The sequence below is a fragment of the Phoca vitulina genome, unplaced genomic scaffold (genome assembly GCF_004348235.1).
Source record: "Phoca vitulina isolate PV1807 unplaced genomic scaffold, GSC_HSeal_1.0 scaffold11, whole genome shotgun sequence".
NCBI lineage: Eukaryota > Metazoa > Chordata > Mammalia > Carnivora > Phocidae > Phoca > Phoca vitulina.
Window position 1 is genome coordinate 7,467,953 of NW_022589714.1, and position 21,436 is coordinate 7,489,388.

The 21,436-nt window shown below is 37.8% G+C and overlaps 1 protein-coding gene across 7 annotated transcripts in view; it reads left to right on the forward strand.

The window, feature by feature from the left end:
• SNAP91 (synaptosome associated protein 91) overlaps positions 1 to 21,436 on the forward strand; it is a 144,851-nt gene that overhangs the window by 87,693 nt on the left and 35,722 nt on the right. For 6 of the 7 annotated variants that reach the window (XM_032409348.1, XM_032409343.1, XM_032409347.1 and 3 more), the window contains exons 13-21: positions 776 to 885; positions 2,982 to 3,100; positions 12,034 to 12,048; positions 12,196 to 12,363; positions 18,739 to 18,846; positions 19,484 to 19,723; positions 19,939 to 20,016; positions 20,199 to 20,270; positions 20,717 to 20,800. In XM_032409348.1, coding sequence (XP_032265239.1) covers positions 776 to 885; positions 2,982 to 3,100; positions 12,034 to 12,048; positions 12,196 to 12,363; positions 18,739 to 18,846; positions 19,484 to 19,723; positions 19,939 to 20,016; positions 20,199 to 20,270; positions 20,717 to 20,800 — 994 coding nt within the window. The remainder of the gene's footprint in view (positions 1 to 775; positions 886 to 2,981; positions 3,101 to 12,033; positions 12,049 to 12,195; positions 12,364 to 18,738; positions 18,847 to 19,483; positions 19,724 to 19,938; positions 20,017 to 20,198; positions 20,271 to 20,716; positions 20,801 to 21,436) is intronic. The other variant, XM_032409349.1, reaches the window with a different exon arrangement.

Here is a 21,436-nt window from a genome sequence, read left to right on the forward strand (position 1 = left end):
TTGTTGTTTTTTTTTTAATTTTTTTATTGTTATGTTAATCCCCATACATTACATTTTTGTTGTTTTTTTAAAAACATATAATGTATTATTTGTTTCAGAGGTACAGGTTTGTGATTCATCAGTCTTACACAATTCACAGCGCTCACCATAGCACATACCCTCCCCAATGTCTATCACCCAGCCACCCCATCCCTCCCACCCCCCACCACTCCAACAATCCTCAGTTTGTTTCCTGAGATTAAGAATTCCTCATATCAGTGAGATCATATGATACATGTCTTTCTCTGATTGACTTATTTCGCTTAGTATTAAATACCCTCTAGTTCCATCCACGTCATTGCAAATGGCAAGATTTCCTTTTGGTTTTATAGCAGTTATCCCAATTGATAATTGTTTTCATTTTTAGCAGCTGGTAAGATCTTTCCTGCTAGTTTTTTTTTTTTTTTTTTCTTTCCTGCTAGTTTTATGCTTAGGAAATACCAGTTAGCCTTGACTTTAAATACATGAGTAGAAATCATTGCAATGTTAAGCCAAATACTTAAAACATAATTTTATATAAATTGCATTTAACTTTTTTAAAATTTGAAACCTGTTTTGTCCAATATTGATTACTTATTACAGTTCTCCATTTCAAATTTTCTTGAGTTTTTTCTCCCACAAGGAGTTACCAAAAAATTGCTGTGAATATCAGAGTTTCTGCAAAGTGGAGGTCCTGTTTCCCTGTGTCCTCTAGATTCGCATTTGACTAGAATGTGTTGTGCATCTTCACTTTCAGTCGTCTCCAGTCACAACTGTTACGTCTCCTAATTCTACACCAGCTAAAACTATTGATACATCCCCACCGGTTGATTTATTTGCAACTGCATCTGCGGCTGTCCCCGTCAGGTTAGTTAATGAGTATACACTGAACTCTTTATTAATATTTTGATTAGGCTTTTGTTTTATTTTTATGTACTGAACCCAGATGTTTTGACAAAATGAAATCTAGTCCTAGTAACATATGATAGTTTGGGCTATATTTAGGTTCACAAAGGAATTACTTTTACGTTTTCTACAGTTCCCTAGGCCTGTACTCTCAAAGCATCAGAAAGACGTAAGCTGTAGAAATCTCCTTCTTGCTCCCACATTTAGGAAAGGAGGTGGAAGAATGGTACACACACTTCAGATTCTTCTGAAATTGTGAAGATATGGAAAATGATTTCAGAAATTAGCTTCTTCTTGTGTGAAATTTAAACGGTGTCTTAAGGCACTTAAAAAACAACAACAACAACAACAACTTTGCAGTTGTAGGCCAGTTAGCTGGTGCTTTTGAGGACCTCAGACTCTGGTGGTAGGAAGAGGCCATCGGAATCTTCCTAATCAGCTTTTATAGCACCTAAAGGTCAGAAAGTAGTGAGAAAGGTGGAGATGGCTGTGCATTGGGTAAAATCTCAGGGCTGCCTCAGATGAAACCCCAACTCAAAGAGGCTTCCTCAGATCATAATTTTAGGTCTCCCTTTGTTTGGTTCTTTTGTCTTGAGAGGATTTATAGTATCTGTGACTGATTATGAATGCCCTGTATTTGGAGACCTGAATTTTGAACTAAGCAATAAATCCATGTCATGTACCCATGTTAACTATGTGTGTTACCCCTATTTGCTTAGTTCCACTTTTTATAATCACAAATTTGATAAAACCAAGTCCTTTTTGCCTCTATACTAAGATAAATTGCTTCTTCTAAAAGTTTTGATTCAGGTCTTAATCATGTTTCCCTATCCTGGGACTTAGACCAGTTATGTTTATGAAATGGAAATCAAAACTAGGCAAATTTCATGTGCTTTGAAATTAAAAAAAAACAAAACCAGCAGAATCCTTTCTTCAAAAGAACATTACCTGGAAATCTAATATGTAAAAAAAGGTAAAGATGGAATTGCTATTTATGAAGAAGGGTGGGGAATCTGGCACCCTGGTGGCTTGGTACCTGGTCTGGTAACCTGTAGGCCAGTGTGTTTCAATCCTGAATGAAACACCTGAGGCCATGTTAAAATGAAGATTCTGATATAGAAGATATGGGGTAAGCCCAAAATTCTGTACTTCCAACAGTGTCTCAGGATGTTACTAGTTTGAAGACCACACTTTGAATAGCAAAGCTCTAGGCTCCTCCTTAGAGCCTCTGCAGATGGAGGAGCTTTGAAAAACACAGCCCTAACTGAATGACAATAAAAAATATAGAAGCATTTTAGATGAGGCCTCTTATAGGCAAACTTGCTACGTTATAGTTTAACTTAGAAAAAAAGGTATATTAGTGATTATTCATTTTAGTATTCTTTGCTTTATAAATAAATTCTTAAGGCAAGATTTTTTTCCATTCAAAAAATTTTAGAAAACAGAGAAAGGGGAAAAATTACCCATAATTCTCTTACTATAATACCTTTAATATTTGGAGTATGCTTCCTTTTATCACAGTCCTAACTAGCACTTCAGATGCTACCCAGTGGACAGTAACATATTTGATAAAATTCCCCCTTTATTTGAGGCATTTAGGTTTTCCCCTTTAATTTCTGCTTTATGATTTGTTGAGTGGCCCAATGCTTGAAGGATGGTTTACCTGTGTTATTGTGTATAGAGCGGGAGTTGGCAAACTATGGCCTATGGGTGAAACTAGCCTACTGTCTGTTTTTATAAATAAAGTTTTATTGGAACAAAGACACATTCATTTGTTTATATATTTTCTGTGTCTTATTTCATGCTATACTGGCAGAGTTGAATAGTGATAGACCATCTAGCCCACAAACCTAAAATATTGAGCTTCTAGCCCTTTACAAAGTAGTTTGCCAACCCTTGGGATAGAAGAACATATGCTATACTTTCCAAAATATTATTCTCTTACTGGATTTAAAATATCCAAAATCTTTGATGCTTTCGGCATCAGTCTTTATTTAAAAGCATTGCTATATTATAAAATTTTAAAATCTGATTTTAAACTTGTATTTTCCTTTCAGCACTTCTAAACCATCTAGTGATCTCCTGGACCTCCAGCCAGACTTTTCTTCTGGAGGGGCGGCAGCAGCCGCAGCACCAGCGCCACCACCACCTTCTGGAGGGGCCACCGCGTGGGGAGGTGAGTGAAACCAGCCAGCCATGCCATTTTTCTATTCAGTTGTTTTTATTCAGGCTATTATTGTTATACTTACCTTCTGATTGTCCAAAATGTTGCTAGAAACTTGGAGAGAAAATGCTAAGAATGGCACCTATTGATTTAAATATATATTGAGAGAGAGGCAGAGAGTCTCTCTGTAGTAGTCATATAGTTTTCATTTTAAGAGTTGAAACAAAGGCAGTATTTTTCTTTGCTATTCTAAAATTCTGACTATTTTTAATAATTGGCCTGTAGAGATTCAGGCATTAGAGGATTGGGTGTTCCTGTGAACTTCTGAGATTACTCAAAGGCAGCACTTCTAATTTGATTTGTTCAGTTGTAGCCTCCTTCCTGGATTCCTTTACACCTAAATTGGTTTTAATTCATATTGTATTTGACTTCAGGCAGTTGAAATCTGGAATAGATTCTTGTTTGTGCCAGAAAAGATCCATACTAAACTAACTGAGAAGAATCACATCTAAGTGCTTGATTCCCATTTTTATTCATGGATCTTGAAAAAATTAAAATTTTATAAGCATTTGATTTAAAAAGTAGATTAAATAATAATATAAAAATTAGTTAATTATTTTCAGTGCTGCACTGAGTTGGTTTTAAATACCTTGCCGTATTGCACCAAAATACCAAAATAAATTTTTTTAAGTTTAAAAATGATTCATACAACTATAGAAACAACACAGAGGGAACAACATAAGCAATGTGGTAGAATAGGAGGTGCCCCATCATAGCTCCCCACCGCAAAAATAATTTTGGCAGCCATTCATGGACAAAGTGCCTTTGTGGGAACTTTGGGATCCAGGTAGGAGGTTGTAAAACCCCAATGGAGCCTGAGATCAAGAAAGGTTGTTTTGAGATGGCAGGCCTACGCCCAGAAGGGAGACTCACCAACCTTGTCCCTGGCTACAGATCTGGAAATACCACCTGTCCCTATGGAGGCATTTATAGTCCTGTTTGGCCTTGGTCCTGCCATCAGCAACATCTACCAAGGGACCCAGAAGGAGCCATGCTTGCCCTTGCCTTGGGTAACAGGTCTGCTGACCTTTGGTCTCAGCTGTGAATTCTAAAATGGCCTATGACCCAGCTCCAGCCTTTCTCAGTCATGGTCTGGAAGCAGTCCTGCCTGCCCAGGAATCCAGCAAGAAACACACCTGTCCATGCCCCTAGAGGCAAACCCGCTGAACTTGGTCCCAACTATGGACTTTAAATCAGCCCTCTGACTTGGTCCCAGCTCCATTCAGCTATGGTCCAGGACTAGACCTGCCTACCCAGCGACCCAGTGAGAGCCACACCTATCCATGCACTTGCTAATCAGCCCACCGTCTGTGGACTCAACTGCAGACCCTGAAATGGACCCTTGTCCCAGTTCTAGCCCTACTGACCAAGGTCCTGAAGGTCCATCCAGGGATGAGGCAGATCCAAACCCATCCAAGCCCCTGGCAAGAGGCCCACCAACCATGGGCATCAAGCATACCCAGCAGGTAGCCACATGACCGAGCTCCAACCCCTCTCAGTTGTGATTCTATTCTGATACTCTGAGCAATGTCATTAGCACAGAGCAGGTGAAAGTCTTTACCTGCCAAAATGAGTCTTTAAAGACTGGAAGAGCTATTTACTTCTTCAAATGCACAGACACCAACACAAGGCTACATGGATTACAAAGAATCATGGAAACAAACATGACACCACCAAAGGAAGCTAATAATACTCTAATAACCAATGCCAAAGAAATGGAGATCTATGAATTGCCTGACAAAGAATTCAAAATAATCATCTTAACGAAGCTCAGTGAGATGCAAGAGAACAGAAATAGACAACAAAACAAAGTCAAGAAAACAGTACGTGAACAAAATGAGAAATTTAATAAAGAGATAGAGGCCATAAGGAAGAACTAAACAGAAATCCTAGAGCTGTAGAATATAATGACTGAACTGAAAACTCAATAGAGAGCTTCAACAGCAGACTTAATCAGACAGAATAAAGAATCAGCAAACTCAAAGATACATCATTAGAAGATACCAGTTAGGGGAACAAAAAGGAAAAAGAAGCACATGGGACCTGTGGATGCTATCAAATGAATGAATATATGCATCAAGGGAATCCCAGAAGGAGAAGACAGAAAAAGAAGGGCAGAAAGCTTATTTAAAGAAATAATGACTGAACACTTCCCAAATTATACAGACATGGATATGGACATTCATATTCATGAAATTCAAAAGTCCCCAAGCAAGATCGACCCAAAGAAGACACGGTATAATCAAATTGACAAAAGTCAAAGACAAAAAGAAGATCTTGAGAACAGCAAGAGAAAAGCCACTTGTCATATAGAAAAGAACCCTGATAAGGCTATCAGCACATTTCTCAGCAGAAGCCTTGCATGTCAGGAGTAAGTAGGATGATATACTCACAGTGCAGAAAGGGAAAAAAAAAAAAAAACGAAAACTTCAACCACAAGTACTGTACCCAGCAAAGTTGTCCTTCAGAAATGGAAAGATGAAGATATTCCTCCACAAATAAAAGCTAGAGAAGTTCATCACCACTAGACATGCCTTGTAAGAAATGCTAAAGGGAGTTCTTCAAATTAAAGCAAAAGCATGTTAAGTACCAACATGAAAACATATGAAAGAATAAAGCTCACTGGTAAAGGTAAATATATTGCCAAATTCAGAATACTCTAATACTGTGGTGGTGGTAAGTAAATCACTTTTAACTCTAGTATAAAAGTTAAAAGACAGAAGAATTCCAAATAACTAAAGCTACCATAATTTGTTAGTATAAACACGATATGTAAAACTTGTGACATCAAAGTATAGAATGTCAGGGGTGAGGAGGAGGAGTAGAAGTGTAGACTTTTGGTATATGATTGAAGTTAAGTTCTTAGCTTAAAATGTACTGTTATAACTATAAGCTGTTTTATATAAGACTCATGATAAATACAAAGAAAACACTTCTACTAGATACTCAAAAGATAAAGAGAAAGGAATCAAAACATACCACTAAGGAAAATCAACAGTAAACAAAATGGCAATAATAAGTCCTTACTCATCAATAATTACTTTAAATATAAATGTATTAAATTCCCCAAATCAGAAGACACAGAGTGGTTCAGTGAATATTAAAAAAAAAAAAAAAAACACAAGATCCGACGATATGCTGCCTATGAGACTCACTTTAACTTTCAGGACACACATAGGTAAAGTGAAAGGATAGAAAAAAGATATTCCATGCAAATGGCAATCAAAAGAGAGCAGGATTGGCTATACTTTTATCAGACAAAGCAGATTTTTGGTCAAAATCTATCCAAGACACAGAGAAGGTCACTATATTATATAATGATAAAACGATTAACCCATCAAGATGAGATAACAATTATAAATAAGTATATACACTAAACATTGGGACACCTAAATATATAAAACAGATATTAACAGAACCAAGGGGAGAAATAACCACACAATAACAGTAGAGGACTTTTTTATGCCACTTCCAACAATGGATAGATAATCCAGGCAGAAAATCAATAAGGAAACAGTGGGCTTGATAACTTTATTCTAAATGGGCCCAACAGACATATACAGAACATTCCATTTAACACAGAAGAATATACATTCTTCTCAAGCACACATGGAACACTCTCCAGGATAGATTGTAAGTTAGGGCACTAAACAAATCTTAGCAAATTAAAGAAGATTGAAGTCATAGCAAGTATCATTTCTAATCTCAGTGGTATGAAACTAGAAATCAGTAACAAAAGGAAAATTGGAACATTCACAAATATGTGGAGATTAAACAAGCATACTCCTGACCAACCAATGGGTCAAAGAAGAAATTGAAATGAAATCAGAAAGTATCTTGAAACAGATGAAAATGGGGGCACCTGAGTGGCTCAGTCAGTTAAGCGTCGCCTTTGAGGCCTGGGATTGAGCCCTGCATCAGGCTCCCTGCTCAATGGAAAGTCTGCTTCTCCTCCCTCTGCCTGCCACGCCCCCCTGCTTGTGCTCTCTCTCTCTCTCTCTCCCCAATAAAGAAATAAAATCTTAATTAAAAAAAAGAAACACATGAAAATGGAAACATAACATACCAAAACCTACAGGATGCTGCAAAAGCAACTCTAAGAGGGAAGTTTATAGTGGTAAAGGCCTACATTAAGAAGAAAGATCTCAAATAAGCAAGCTAGCTTTATACCTCAAGGAACTAGAAAAAGAACAAACTAATCCCAACATTAGCAGAAGGAAGAAAATAAGAAAGATTAGACCAGAAATAAATGAAGTAGAAACTGGAGAGACAATAGAAAAGATCAGTGAAACTAAGAATTGGTTTTTTGAATAAACAAAATGACAAACCTTTAGCTAGACTAAACAAGAAAAGAAGAGCAAGAACTCAAATAAAATTATAGATGACAGAGAAAACATTACACCTGATATTATAAAAATACAAAGGGCCATGAGAGACTACTATGAACGATTATATGCCATCATATTGATAATCCAGAAAAATTAATAAATACCTAGAAACATAAAACTGACTGAGACAGAACCATGAAGAAATAGAAAATCTGAACAGACCCATAATGAGTAAGGAAATTGAGACATGAATCAAAAACTCCCAAGAAAAACCCATGACCAGATAGCTTCACAAATGAATTCTGTCTAAACATTTAAATAAGAATTAACGCCAGTCCTTCTCTAATTCTTCCAAAAAATTGAAAAGGAGTTTGAGACCAGTATTACCCTCAGACCAAAGCCAGATAGGGACCTGCAAGAAAAGGAAATTACAGGCCAATAACCTTTATGAACAAAAACACAAAAATGCTTTGCCAAGTATTAGCAAACCAAATTCAGTAACCCATTAAAAGGATCATACACCATAATCAAGTGGGATTTATCAATATATGGTTCAATATATACAATATATACAAATCAGTAAACATGATATATGATATTACAGAAAGAAGGGTAAAAATCATATGATCTCAGTGTGCCTGGGTGGCTCAGTTGGTTAAGCATCCAACTCTTGATCTTAGCTCAGGTCTTGATCTCAGGGTCATGAGTTCAAGCCCTGTGTTGGGATCCACGCTGGGCATCGAGTCTACTTTAAGAAAAAATCATATGATCTCAATAGATGCAGAAAAATCATCTAACAGATTTCAATATCCTTTCATGATAAAAATTCTTGGCAAATTATAAGTAGAAGGAGTGTACCTTAACATTATAAAGGCCATATATGATGAGCCCACAGCTAACATCATACTCAATGGTGAAAAGCTGAAACCTTTTTCTCTTAAGATTAGGGACAACACAAGGATGCCCACTCTCCACTTCTATTCAACATAGTGCTGGAAGTCTTAGCCAGAGCAATTAGGCAAGAAAAAGAAATAAAGCACCTGATAGGCTAGCAGAACCTTGGCTCAGGGCCTGATGGTCACTTTTTGATAATTAGACATCATTAGTCTTCTGTCTCAAGAATATATCTATAACTGTACTATTTCATAGTAGTAGAAGGTCAGCTAGAAAGAAAAAATACTAATAAATTCTCTAATTCCTAAGCAGAATAGTAAAATTTATAAGCCTTAAGAAATTGAAGTAAAGTTGTATAATATGAAATCGAGAAATATTCACTACCTTCAGTTTGCATTTATCCTATAGATACCCGGTAGGGGTTGAACGTGATGCTAAGTTGTAACAAATATGTTTTGGTCATTTGACTAAGCAAAAATAAATAAAATCACTTTCTCGATCTTGTTTGATAAATTCATGCCACTTCTATTATTGAAACACATTTTAATTTTGTATAACCAGACAATAAACTATAAACCTTAAAACTCTGTAGACTTATTTAGATACTCTCATCTGACCATAATGCTAGTAAGAGGATTCATTTTCCAACAACCAAGGCCATTTCAGGTGTTTATGAATTTCTCTTGGGGGTTATGGGTACTGATAAATATTACCATTTTAAGGTACATATTGTAAATGATAGTACTTTTCCTGTTGGCATAAGACAACCACGTTTTAGCGAATTCATATTTTAGTAAACCTAAGTTAAATAATGCCATGTAAGATTTGCATTCTGTGGGCTGATAATGAACATGTTTGACTGAAAGATGACAGAGCGTTTTTTTAATCCCTGCCATTGACCCCATAATGAGAGTGTTTTTCTCTTCATAATAAATTCCTCTCAGCAGAAACAAGTGAGTATGTGTGTTGTCTTTCTGTGTATCTTAGAAGTGGGAAACAGATCATTTCTTCTTATAAATGCTTGAAGTGAAATTTCTCTTTTCTGAGAAATATAGAATTCCTATTAGGGTTTTATTAGTTGACCTAATTAGGGTTTTTATTAGAATTAAGAGACCTAATAGAAAGTAATTACCAACATCCATTTGAAGGCTCACCCTTATTATGCAATCATATGACTTTAATAGTTTCCGTGGGGAATATTACCCACAGTACAAGCAATTTTAGTGACATATTACCATATGCTTGTTCATTAAATCTGGGGGCATATCTATGGGCTATTTTGGAAACATGCATGTGTACACACACATACATCCAGAAAGATTTATAGAAGCTTTGAAAGTCATAGTTCTGTAATGAAAATTATAACTTGACTTAAATGTTAGCTCTTGCTATTTTTATTAGCAAGCATTTGATATGCTCCAGGTAAGGGTGAGCACTTAAATATATTAACACATTCAACCTTTATAATAACCTAGGAAGTTTAGCCTCATATCACTGCAAAATACAGATTTCCTTATTAATTTAGTTGTAGTTTTGTTTCCTCAGTTACAATGAATATTTTCTAGCAATTTCCATAACGCAAAAAAATAACTCTGATTATGTACTACTTGCCAGTGAATTGAACTCTGCTGCTGTGGGTTATGGGGAGGAGCAGTTTGTATAGTTTAATCTTTTATAAACACTGATAGCTTTGAGAATAACTGTTCCCATCATCATAAAATAGGGCTTTCTTTTATACTAGGGAAAATTTTGCATAAAGCAAGAAATAAGTAACATAAATTATATTTCATCCAGAAAATTAAGATTTTAGAGATTAACATCTGTAGCAAAAGTTTTCAGCATCAGTTATGCACCACTATGTTTAGTCGTCATACATTTCCCTAGGAAATTTTACTTTCCATCTTTCATCATATTGCAACAAGTCTTATAACCCTCAATCTGAATAAAACATTAGTCAAAAACATGGAACTAGTATTTTAATCTTTTATACTTTTTAAAAATATTTCTATTTCTCTCTCTTTCCAATACACGTGAATAGTCTTCTCCTTTCTCACTTACCAAATGTACGAAATAAATTGCCCATTCCCTGGCATAGACAATAGCAAGTCTGGAAACTGTTAAATCACATGGCTCTTAGCTCTTCTGCTACATTGTTTCTTGAACTAGCCATTGATAAAGCAAGACTAGAGAGAGTCCCACCAATGCCAGGAGAATAGAGAAACCAAGTCTGTCTGGCTTCTGATGACCCAGTTTGGTTTCTAATTAATATTTTGGGATGTATGAGTATAGAGTAACAGTTGTATTGGGCCTGATACTGTTGGTTTGAGGAATTATTGGAAGTACCTTCTGTTTCTCAGGATTTGGGGCCTACCTGTTCAGCTTACAGCCCCAAATCAACATAGCTCCTTTTTGCCTGCTGTTAATTATGCATATGTTCTAAAATTAAAAAACTGTTTCTAATGTGAAGTACCCTGTGTGCTATAATTTGTTAATGCTGTTATGAAATATAAAAGATTTGGTTAGAAGGGCTTTGATTACCTTAGTGTGTCTGTAGAGTGCTTTATCTAATATTTATTGGGTTTGCAAATTGCATAGTTAAATGAATATGATTATTTTTAATGTCAAATTTATGTTTCTCAGTTTTTTAAATGTCTTCTAGAACTTTTAGTTTACTTAGTTCTCATATTGTTTCTAAGGCTCTTAAGAAAATAGCTCCCCTAATGAGTTCTGATAAAATTTCTTCATGATTAAAATAAATTTCCAGTAACATTCATGAATTCAAATATGAGCCCTGGGTTATATCACATGATTGGGAATACAAGAATGCTATTGGACTCTCTAAATGTTTAACCTAAAGTTATAGTATAGTTAAGAATTACCCTTCCTGGGCTTTTTATTTAGGATGCCAACTGTAATCCCACTGTTGAACACTAAGTATGCACCTCCAAAAGGAATGCAGACCTCAGAAGGCCTGAAAAGTTTGGATGCTACACAGTCTTGTCTCGTTCATCTTAAAAATAATTCTCATTATGTTGTCACATAATGTTTATAAATGGAAAGATTATATATAGAATTGAAAAACATCCAATAATGTGAAATTTATGAAGACAAAAATCATGGAGGTGAGGGTTATTTTTTTCTAGCCCCTAAACTTGGACTGTTCTTTGACTGTGTTTGGTATGTTCTACAATCAAACTACAGCTATCAGAAAGCCTGTATTTATTCTGTGGTATTCTGGACTGAAGTGACACATCAAATAGAGGATTAATAAAGTTTCATTGACTACAGTTTCCTTAGAATTGATATTTATCGTGTAGTGAAATGCATCAAAGCAGATGAAATGGTAAATCTGGTAAGAAATAGAGTTTGTCAAAGTTATTTAGAGCTGACTTCAGGTAAGTCTCTTGACCTTGCTTGCTCTCCATTTTCCCATTTATAAAATTGGAAGCTTGGTCTAGAGGATCCCTACGGTCCCTTCCAGCTCAAACATTCCATGATAATAATAGGTAATACACTCTTTCGTGATTATAAATGGTCCAGAAAGGTGCATACAGCTAAAATGTCTTCAGTTAGTACCTCGCCCTGCTTGGACATTGGTGTGGTTGCATGTTTCAGCTTTCTCTCTTATTTCTTCATACGCTGACACATAATGGACATCGGTAGACCTTTTGGGAGAGGGTGAGTAAAGCTTTATTTTAAACTTCTGTTTTGAGAGACCTCCATTTCTTAATAACTGTCCTTATTTGGTCATTTGGAGTCTGGTATATCTTCTGTCCTTTTCCTCCTCTTCTCTCCTGTTGGTTCTCTGTCTGTGGTGCAACGTAGATTCTCTGGCTGCACTTTCCTCTGTTCCCTCTGAAGCACAAGTTTCAGATCCCTTTGCACCAGAACCTAGCCCTCCTACTACAACTTCTGAAACTGCAACTGCTTCAGCCTCTGCCTCAACCACTACAACTGTCACTGCTGTCACTGCTGACGTGGATCTCTTTGGAGGTTAGTCGGTCACATCACGGTTTTGTCCTTTTCCTGCCAGGTTTGCTAAAATTACCTTAGAGTTAAGGTACTTAAAAATGTTTACATTATATAACAGCACGTCAGAGTGTTCCACTACTTTTTACATGTTTATTCATATGTATTTATCTTCGCTAACTTCATCAACTTTATCTTCACTTAATTTTAGTGGTTTTAGAGCAAAGGTTGCAATGCTTTAAGCCCACTTGATTTTTCCATTTTTTAAAAGTGAGGATTTAAGTTGCTGTTAGAACCCTTGTCCCCTATATGCTCCTGCCCAGCAGTATCTATATGAAGGTGGTACCAGACCTCTCTATCATATTTAGGTGTGACTTTTTGACCACATTCACACTAGCTGAATGAATAGTACTTGGAGAATATGGAAGGGGAAGTCCTGGCTTAAGTTATTTTTTAAGATGTAAGACAAAAAATCATCTAAGAGTAGTTCAGATTTGGAGGTCTCTGAAGAGAGTTTAGGGATATGCCCATTTTTGTAATTGTAAGCTTGTTCTGTACAAGCAAAAACTTGGAGCATCTTTGGCTTTGGAACTTTGAGAGATCATCTGATACCAACACTCAAAATGCTGATGGAAAACAGGTTTAGGTCAGGCTTTGAAATGATTGCCTGAAAATATACTTTACATGCAAATGTAAATTCTGACAGAGTTGATTTACAGCTGTGAGCTTGAGTCAGGTATCCTAGACTCTGGCAGCATAATATGCCCGGACCTGAGGAACCGTCTGCAGCCATTTACACATTCCCATCTGAGTGGTGCTGATGTCCACACCTGGAGAAGTGCTGATGTCAAATACATACATCGAATGGTGTTATAGTCATCATAGTTTTGTGTTTCTTCATTACCATATAACATCTTTCCCAGGGCATTTTGAGAAAATGGTAAAGAAATTGGAGGAGGCGAGTGACAGGGAGAGCAGGAGAGGTTTGGCAGGCTCTGGTGGAGTCAGTACATTCCCCAGGGAAGGTACGCTTGCACACTGCCACATGGCGCTGTGCTCCCCGCCATGGCCCAGTCGCTGAGGAGCAACAAGGAGCACTCAACTGGACACAGCACTGCGCCCAGTGTTTCACACGAGGAAGTTCCTGCCGTCTTGCTGCGCTGCCGTTCCTATTATAGGAGAAAACCATTTTTTAAAAAGTAGGGGAAGGTTCTTGAATATTTTATTAAAAATAGTCAACCACTAGCAAAAGTTAGTTTTTCAGGTACACCTCTATAACTTCTGAGACCAAAAATTAAATTTTTAGCTTAAATTTATAAAATCAACTTCTTCACCCCCTGCTACGCCCCCCACAATTGGTATTGGGTATGAGTGGTTTCTCATAGGCTTATGTTGACAGAAAAACGTCAAGGAAGATATGGACACGATGGATAACTTGTGTGCTTGAACATTTCTACATCTTTAGCTGTTTAGATTTTTGTTGTTCAGTCCATTTGTAAGGAGCTGAATTGCCTTTAAGAAATCAGTCAACCCCAGCTTGCTTCCCTCCTGGCTCTCTAGAATAATAAAGCCTAACATACTGCTTTGATACAGTCTTTGTGCCATCCTGCGGTTTGTGTTGATCACTTATTACTGATTTTTCTGTATTCCTCAAGCAGAAAAATCTGTGTATTTGTAAATATGGTCATGGCTTTTTCTAACCTGAAATACAGATTTAGAAGACTAATGCTTCAGAAAGCCATCTAACTTAATGCCAAAGAATGGAGCCCTCCTTGGGATTTCACTAGTATCCTTTCTAGACATTTGGCTGTAGGTTTAGTGAGTACATCTGTAAATCTCATCACAATCATTTTTATTGATCTGGATAGTCCCACAACCTGTCTCCTGACCTCTGACAGCTATAAAATCTCTATCATTTATGGTCAGGAGTCTATACGTGTCACTATTATGTAGTTTTCAAGGATATTCCCTAATTTCTTTCATGCTCTTTATTGATTTACAACGAATTATTTAGAGATGGGCCATGTTGTGTGGCCATTTTTTTTCTTATTCTGTATCACTAAAATGGGTAAGTGATAGAACTCTTAAATACACAAGGGCACCAGATATTTTGTTTACGTGACTTTAAAACGTGCTTTTGAGGTTTTATCTAGCTTGTACAGCAGTATTAAATAGATATCTTTAGAAGTAAGTTAAAGAGCTTTAATTTCTGAAAAGCAGCTAATTAATTTCATGAGTATGAAATATTAAAACATTGAAATTTTCTATGCATTCTCATTACAAATTTGAAAAATAGGAAATGTTATCAGTTTTAAATATCCAGATTGACACTCCACCTAACATTTTAGTTATTTCAGTGTTAAGTCATTAAAAATTTTTTTTTCAGAAACATTGTACTTACTAAATGCTTTATTTTTTAAAGTGAACTTTTAAGAAAAAAATCTGCTTTCTGTGGTCATGCACAACAGGACTGCAAGGTAGTATTGTGCTTTTAAAAAATCAGTAAAATTTACAGATACTGATAAAAGACAAACTTGTTTCAAATATTCTATTTTTCACTTGAAAACTTTGCTCACAGCAACACATGAGTCTGTGACAACACAGGGTTTTTCTAAGCACGGGAATGCTAAATTGATACTAATTCCTCTACACTTTTGCCAGGGTACCCTTTCAATCACCTGTGTCAGTATGTGAGCAAGCCCTCATGAGGATGTAGTCTGTGGGCATGAAACCAAGTGGCTGGAAAACCAGAGAACTTAGCTCACAAGCCTGCTTTCATTTGCACAAGTTTGTTGACAAACTAAGTTAATCAACCTTCCTTAAAACCAGAACTTAAATACAAGAACTTAAAAATAGATTTCATGTAAGAGTCTTATAACCTGGGACCTTTGGGGAAGACTGGAATGGTGACTTCCAGGCTGTTGACAATAATTGAAACCTTTGCGCCAAGTATGTGATTTAAAGATGGCTCATGTGACTGGAGAACATGGGGAGAGTTCAGGTGGGGAAAATTACAGCTAAGTAAATTTCAAATGAAATAAAAATGAAATAAAAAAATTTTCAAATGAAATTTTTAGAAAGGTAGTCACATGCTAAAAAAAATAAGAGAAAATTCTTCCTAGATTGCTAGAAGGAAAAAAAGGCTGGTCTATAGCGGCGGTATCAGGGAGATGATTTTGCTGGGGAAGGTCTGGACTGGGTACATAATTGTAGAACAGCAGGAACATGCATTTCCAGGAAATAGGACTGTTTGAAAATAAGCAGAATGTAAAAATGAACTGCAAATGGGTAACAAGGGAAAGAGAACTTGATTGGAAAGAGCTTGAGTTTTCAGAACTGGAAGGATAATGCTGCCATTGATAAAGAAAGCTAGGTAGTAAAACAAGTTTTGTTTTATTTACAACAAAAAAATTCTATTACCTCTCACAGCTCTGGAGCCAACTGAGCTCTGCTGGACTGTTCTCATTCAGGGTCTCCTTCCTGGCTAGTCAGGCAGTGGCTGGGGCTGGGTTCGGCTGCAGCCTCGCTCATGCAAATCTCTCCCTCCTGGCCTGGAAGACTTATCAGACAGGACCTGGAGCAGCTGGCCTCCTGTCCTTAAGAGAAGTTCTTTTTTTTTTTTTTTTAAAGATTTTTATTTATTTATTTGACAGAGAGAGACACAGTGAGAGAGGGAACACAAGCAGGGGGAGTGGGAGAGGGAGAAGCAGGCTTTCCGCCAAGCAGGGAGCCTGATGCTGGGCTCGATCCCAGGACCCTGGGATCATGACCTGAGCTGAAGGCAGACACTTAATGACTGAGCCACCCAGGCGCCCTTTAAGACAAGTTCTGATGGGACTAGAGGAGTTTATAATGTTTATTTTTAAGTAACAGGAGAAGCATTAAAAGGAGATGACAGGGAAGAAAAAAACCTCTTCTGAGGACATGGTTACAAATATGGGTTTCACCTACTTACACGTAGGTGATAATTGTAGAGGCCAGCCCATGGATATTTACTTGACCCCCAACACTGATATAACTGGTGTTTATTCCATCCAACAAAGATGAAACAGTAGAGTGTGGCATGGCTCTCGACAGTGCAGCATAGTAGCTAAACACACAAACCTCCGTCAATTTACAACCAAATCCTGACACCACCATTTGCCTGTTTGGTGACCTTGGTCAAGTCACTCAGACTCCCCAAGCTTCTGTTCTTATCTACAAAGTGGAGATAATAGAACCTATATTGTGAGATAGTTACAGGAATTAAATTTAATAATGTCCATAAAGTATTTACACAGTGGTGCATACTCACTAGTGACTGCTATTACCATTTTTACTAGTTCTAGTATTATTAGCCTTGGTTCAAGGTTTTATGGGAATAAAAAGAAAGAAAACAGACCTGACTTGTGGCAAAATACTTTCAGCCCTGCCAACCTCCTCTTACACTCTCTTGTGTTCTGCCCCGGTTCTTAGGGTTTTCATACTGCTCTAAGCCCTCTATTACAGTGTCCTTAGCATTGCATCTGGGGAAGCAAGCCTGGCCTAGCCACACTCCAGTATTATTTGGCCTCTCCCTTGACAGACCCTTGCTCCGAAAACATATTCCCTTGTGTAGCTGAGGGAAGCAAGCAGATCAAATAAATCTGTAAGATATGAATAACTGATTGTCTCATTGTGTCTTCTAAGGATATTTGTGTTCTTCTTTTTTTTTTTAATTTTATTATGTTATGTTAGTCACCACACATCATTAGTTTTTGATGTGGCGATCCACGATCCATTGTTTTCGTATAACATCCAATGCTCCATGCAGTACGTGACCTCCTTAGGATATTTGTGTTCTTGTAAAGGGCCTTTCAACCCAAGTGACCAATTTATTGTTTGTTGTTCCACTTAATGCCGGGCCTCAGGACAGGAAAGCAGGAAAGTCTGTTTCATACTAAGATCAGTTTGGAACATGCTGGGTTAAACTCAGAGACAAGCGCCTTCACTATAGGACTTCCTAGAGCCTAATGTATACTACGTAAATCTCCAAGAAAAGGGATATACTGTGTAGCATTTCACAAGCATATATGATAAATCCTTAACGGCCAGAGGAACAATGTTCTAGGGGACACTTGTAGATATTGTGGAAGGCAGTATTTTAGGATGAGAAGTCTAGCAGGTAAGTGGCAGATTCTAGGTGGATATTTCCAGGAATTTCTTCTCAGCAAATCATGCTAATGATAGCTTCATTCTTTTGTACTTTCGAGCTATAGAATCTCTTTGAAGACTCCAGGATTTTTTTTTACCAAATTAACATGGTTTACTGACAGAAACACATTGGGTGCTGTTTGTACACATCAGCCATTTATATATTGGGCATTTATAAACTGGGGCTGCCTGTATGTTAATGATTTTCTGCTATAAATAGTGATATGCTTATAGTCTTAAAGCATGAAACTATGTTTTTAGTTTGTTGAAAATAGATCATTTTCTGAATAATGAGAGGAATACAATATTTTAAAACAACGATAAATTTGGGGTGCCTGGGTGGCTCAGTCGTTAAGCGTCTGCCTTCGGCTCAGGTCATGATCCCAGGGTCCTGGGATCGAGCCCCGCATCGGGCTCCCTGCTCGGCGGGAAGCCTGCTTCTCCCTCTTCCACTCCCCCTACTTGTGTTCCCTCTCTAGCTGTGTCTCTCTCTGTCAAACAAATAAATAAAATCTTAAAAATAAATAAATAAATAAAACAACGATAAATTTAAGTTGAAATAAAGGCATTATAGTGTCATCCCCTAGTTTTGTTATCTATTTCCTTAAATCCTTGGTTGTATCTGAAAATGTTTTTCAAGGATAACAAAGACTTAACTTTCTTATGAATACTTAGTAAACCTTTCATGTTAACAGTGTTTATGCCTGTACTAGACCATAAAACTTTTTTAAACTATAATTATTTGTTTACGTTACCATCGTATGTTTGATTTTATTGCCATTAAAGAAGACATCTATGTTTGGTAGAAACCACCAGTCAAAGAGACATCATAGTAACATAGTGAATAAGTGTTCACCAGCCATGAAAGATTAATGTCTTAAATCACTTAATAAAGTTATTTTTGTGTTTTAATTTTCACATCCATTAATTTCTAATGTTACATAAAACATGCTTCTCCGAGCCCTTATACAATGGGAATCATGTTACCTGATGGATCCTAATAGGCCTCAGCAGTATGAACCCTGTACCACTTGCATGTAACTAACACGAAGGAGCGCAAAGAATCACGATTTTGTGACCGCCAACAGTGCATGGGCTATAAGAATGCATTTGAAGAAATTCATGTTGTATAAGGGAGCCTTTTCTGCAATTTAACTTGGTTCTTTTACTATATTTTCTTCTCTTTTTATTCCTTTAATTTGTGTTGTTTTAAAAACCGCACCCAAGATGCCTTTGCAGCTTCTCCCGGGGAGGCCCCTGCAGCATCCGAAGGGGCCGCCGCGCCAGCGACCCCAGCCCCCGTAGCCGCCGCACTTGATGCATGCTCAGGAAATGGTGGGTCGATAGTCGCGAGCAAGTCTGTTGTTTTCTCTGTCCCAATGTGAAACTCCCGTAGTGAGATGTGGCCATATGTTCTTCTGACTTTAATTTCTTCTGAGTATAAAGGATCATTCATCATAACTGAATCAGTAGCGCCGGCACTTAAAACATTAAGACAACCAAATGCATACTTATCAAAATTGACAATTTCTCAAGATTGACAATTTTTGTCAGTGCAAGTATGCTCTCTTAATGTTTTTTTGGTCCCCTCCTGCTGGATTGTACTCTTCTGTAGCGCTGAGTTCTACTATATAGGCATGTTTTAGTGAATTTTCAAAGCTACCAAATTGCCCAGATTGAGGATTTGAAGAACAATCTCTAATCCTAGACCGTAAGCTAATCTTACATTGAAGCGTTTTAGTTTTTTAACTTGTGTTACCTACTAAATTTTCTTTTTTTTTATTTATAAAAACATCCTAATCACTGACCGTTGCTAATAGGATAGTAGTTCAGTCCAGGCAGCCTAATGCCTAGCTAGTATGTGAATATCTGCGTAAGGTGTCTCTTACCCATAGTTATGATGCCTCTCTCTCTCTCTCGTCTCTTTCCTTACTGATGCTATATGTGTGTCTCCACCTTCCTTTTCCAAAAGACCCCTTTGCCCCATCTGAAGGTAGTGCAGAGGCTGCACCCGAGCTGGACCTCTTTGCAATGAAGCCACCTGAGACCAGTGTTCCTGTAGTTACCCCTACAGCTAGCACAGCCCCTCCGGTTCCCGCCACTGCTCCTTCTCCTGCTCCCGCTGTCGCAGCTGCCACCGCGGCCACCGCCGCCCCCGCCACCACCTCAGCCACCGCCACCGCCGCTCCTCCTGCTCTAGATATCTTTGGTGGTAATGTTTTGTTGTTGTTGAACTCTCTCCATCGGGTGGATTGAATTCTGGTACCCGAGATGCCCTGCACACACAACCGTTACTGCATGACAACCGGGTCAACCCCATGCCGCTTATTTCGGAATTCTCCCCCGTGCTGATGCACAACTGGGAGGTGATGGTGTGTCAGGCTGGTCTGTCCAGTAGAGTAAAGGCATGTGTGTTCTTGGTCTTAGATTTGTTTGAGGCCCCTCCGGAAGTCGCCGCGGCGCCTAAGCCAGATGCTGCTCCTAGCATAGACCTGTTTGGTACAGGTAAAACCAAAGCCACCCTTTTTTTTTTTTTTTTTTTTTTGAACATTAGTTCCCCCCTCCCCGATGTTTTGATGACTGAACTCTTGATGCTCCCCTGTGATAATGCATTTGTTAGATATTGAACTTTGATTTCCGCTTTCTACTTACCTCTGCTTGGTTTTGGTTTGTTTCACTTTGGGAAGACGCTTTCTCCTCTCCACCACAAGGGGCCTCTCCTGTGCCTGAGAGCTCTCTCACTGCTGACCTCTTATCCGGTGAGTGCTTCTGCCAAGGCCAAGCCTTCTGAGATGTCTGGTGGGGGTTGTGTGTGGAGAGGCGGACACGAAGACGTGCAGGTTTGTCTGGAGTTCTTTTAAACTCAAAATTCACTTGGAAAAGAAAAAAAAAATCTCATTTTGGCCCATCACCAACTGATGAGGTTCATAATTTCCAATCTAATGCTGGTGAAAAGAGACAACTCCCCCCCACCCACCCACCCACCCACCCTCGCTAAAACCTCTGAGTTCAAGAAGTCAAATGTTATTTTCTTCGGGAAAGTGTATATTTTTAAATCCATTTGCTTTGTCTTAACTGTTAAGACTGCGATCTTACTGCCCGCTGTTAAACACGAAATCCCAGGAAGCCATCTGTCAAGGCTCATGCATGGCTTTATTTTCCCTTGGGTGACGTGTGATTTTTCCTGTTGTGTGCTTCACTGCAGTGGATGCATTTGCAGTACCGACTCCTGCAACCACTGCCTCTCCAGCAAAGGTGGATTCTTCAGGCGTGATAGACCTTTTTGGGGGTGCGTACCTCTCCTCCTTCAACACGTAAACAGTCTTTATTTTTTTCTCCCTCAGTTTCTACATCTTCTCTTTCATTATATTCCATCATTCTTTCTTTTGACTCTGAAGTTATTTCCATCTCTTAACTGTAAACTTAAGTTTTTAAGATCTTTCCCATTGCTTTGCCATCATCATCTTCATCCTCATCAGTTCATCACAATTTTCAATGCATGGCCTAACAGAACCAGATCATTTTTCATTCGAAGTCTTTGTGTTTTTAACTTTCTGTTCATCCTAATGTAGAATCAGCTGGTTGGAATTTCCTTCTACTGTTCTTCCTTGGTGAACCTGATCTGTTGGCTAAATCAGCATTTCTAAGTTCTTAAAAGCAATATAAACGTTAACTAGTTAATTTAGAATTGAAAACAAGCCAGTCGAAACTGAAAACATAAGCCGTACAGCCATACATTATTCTGTAGGGTTTATTGAGCGTAATGTTTTAAAATCTTTCCAGAGAACTAGAAGATGTTTCACTGGTTTAAATGTATTTTCCCCTTACTTTTATGTTATCTGACAGCAGGGAGATGTACTGAATTAACTCTTGCACTACTCATTAGGGTGATGCATTTAAAGTCATTTAGTAGCAGTAAATTTAT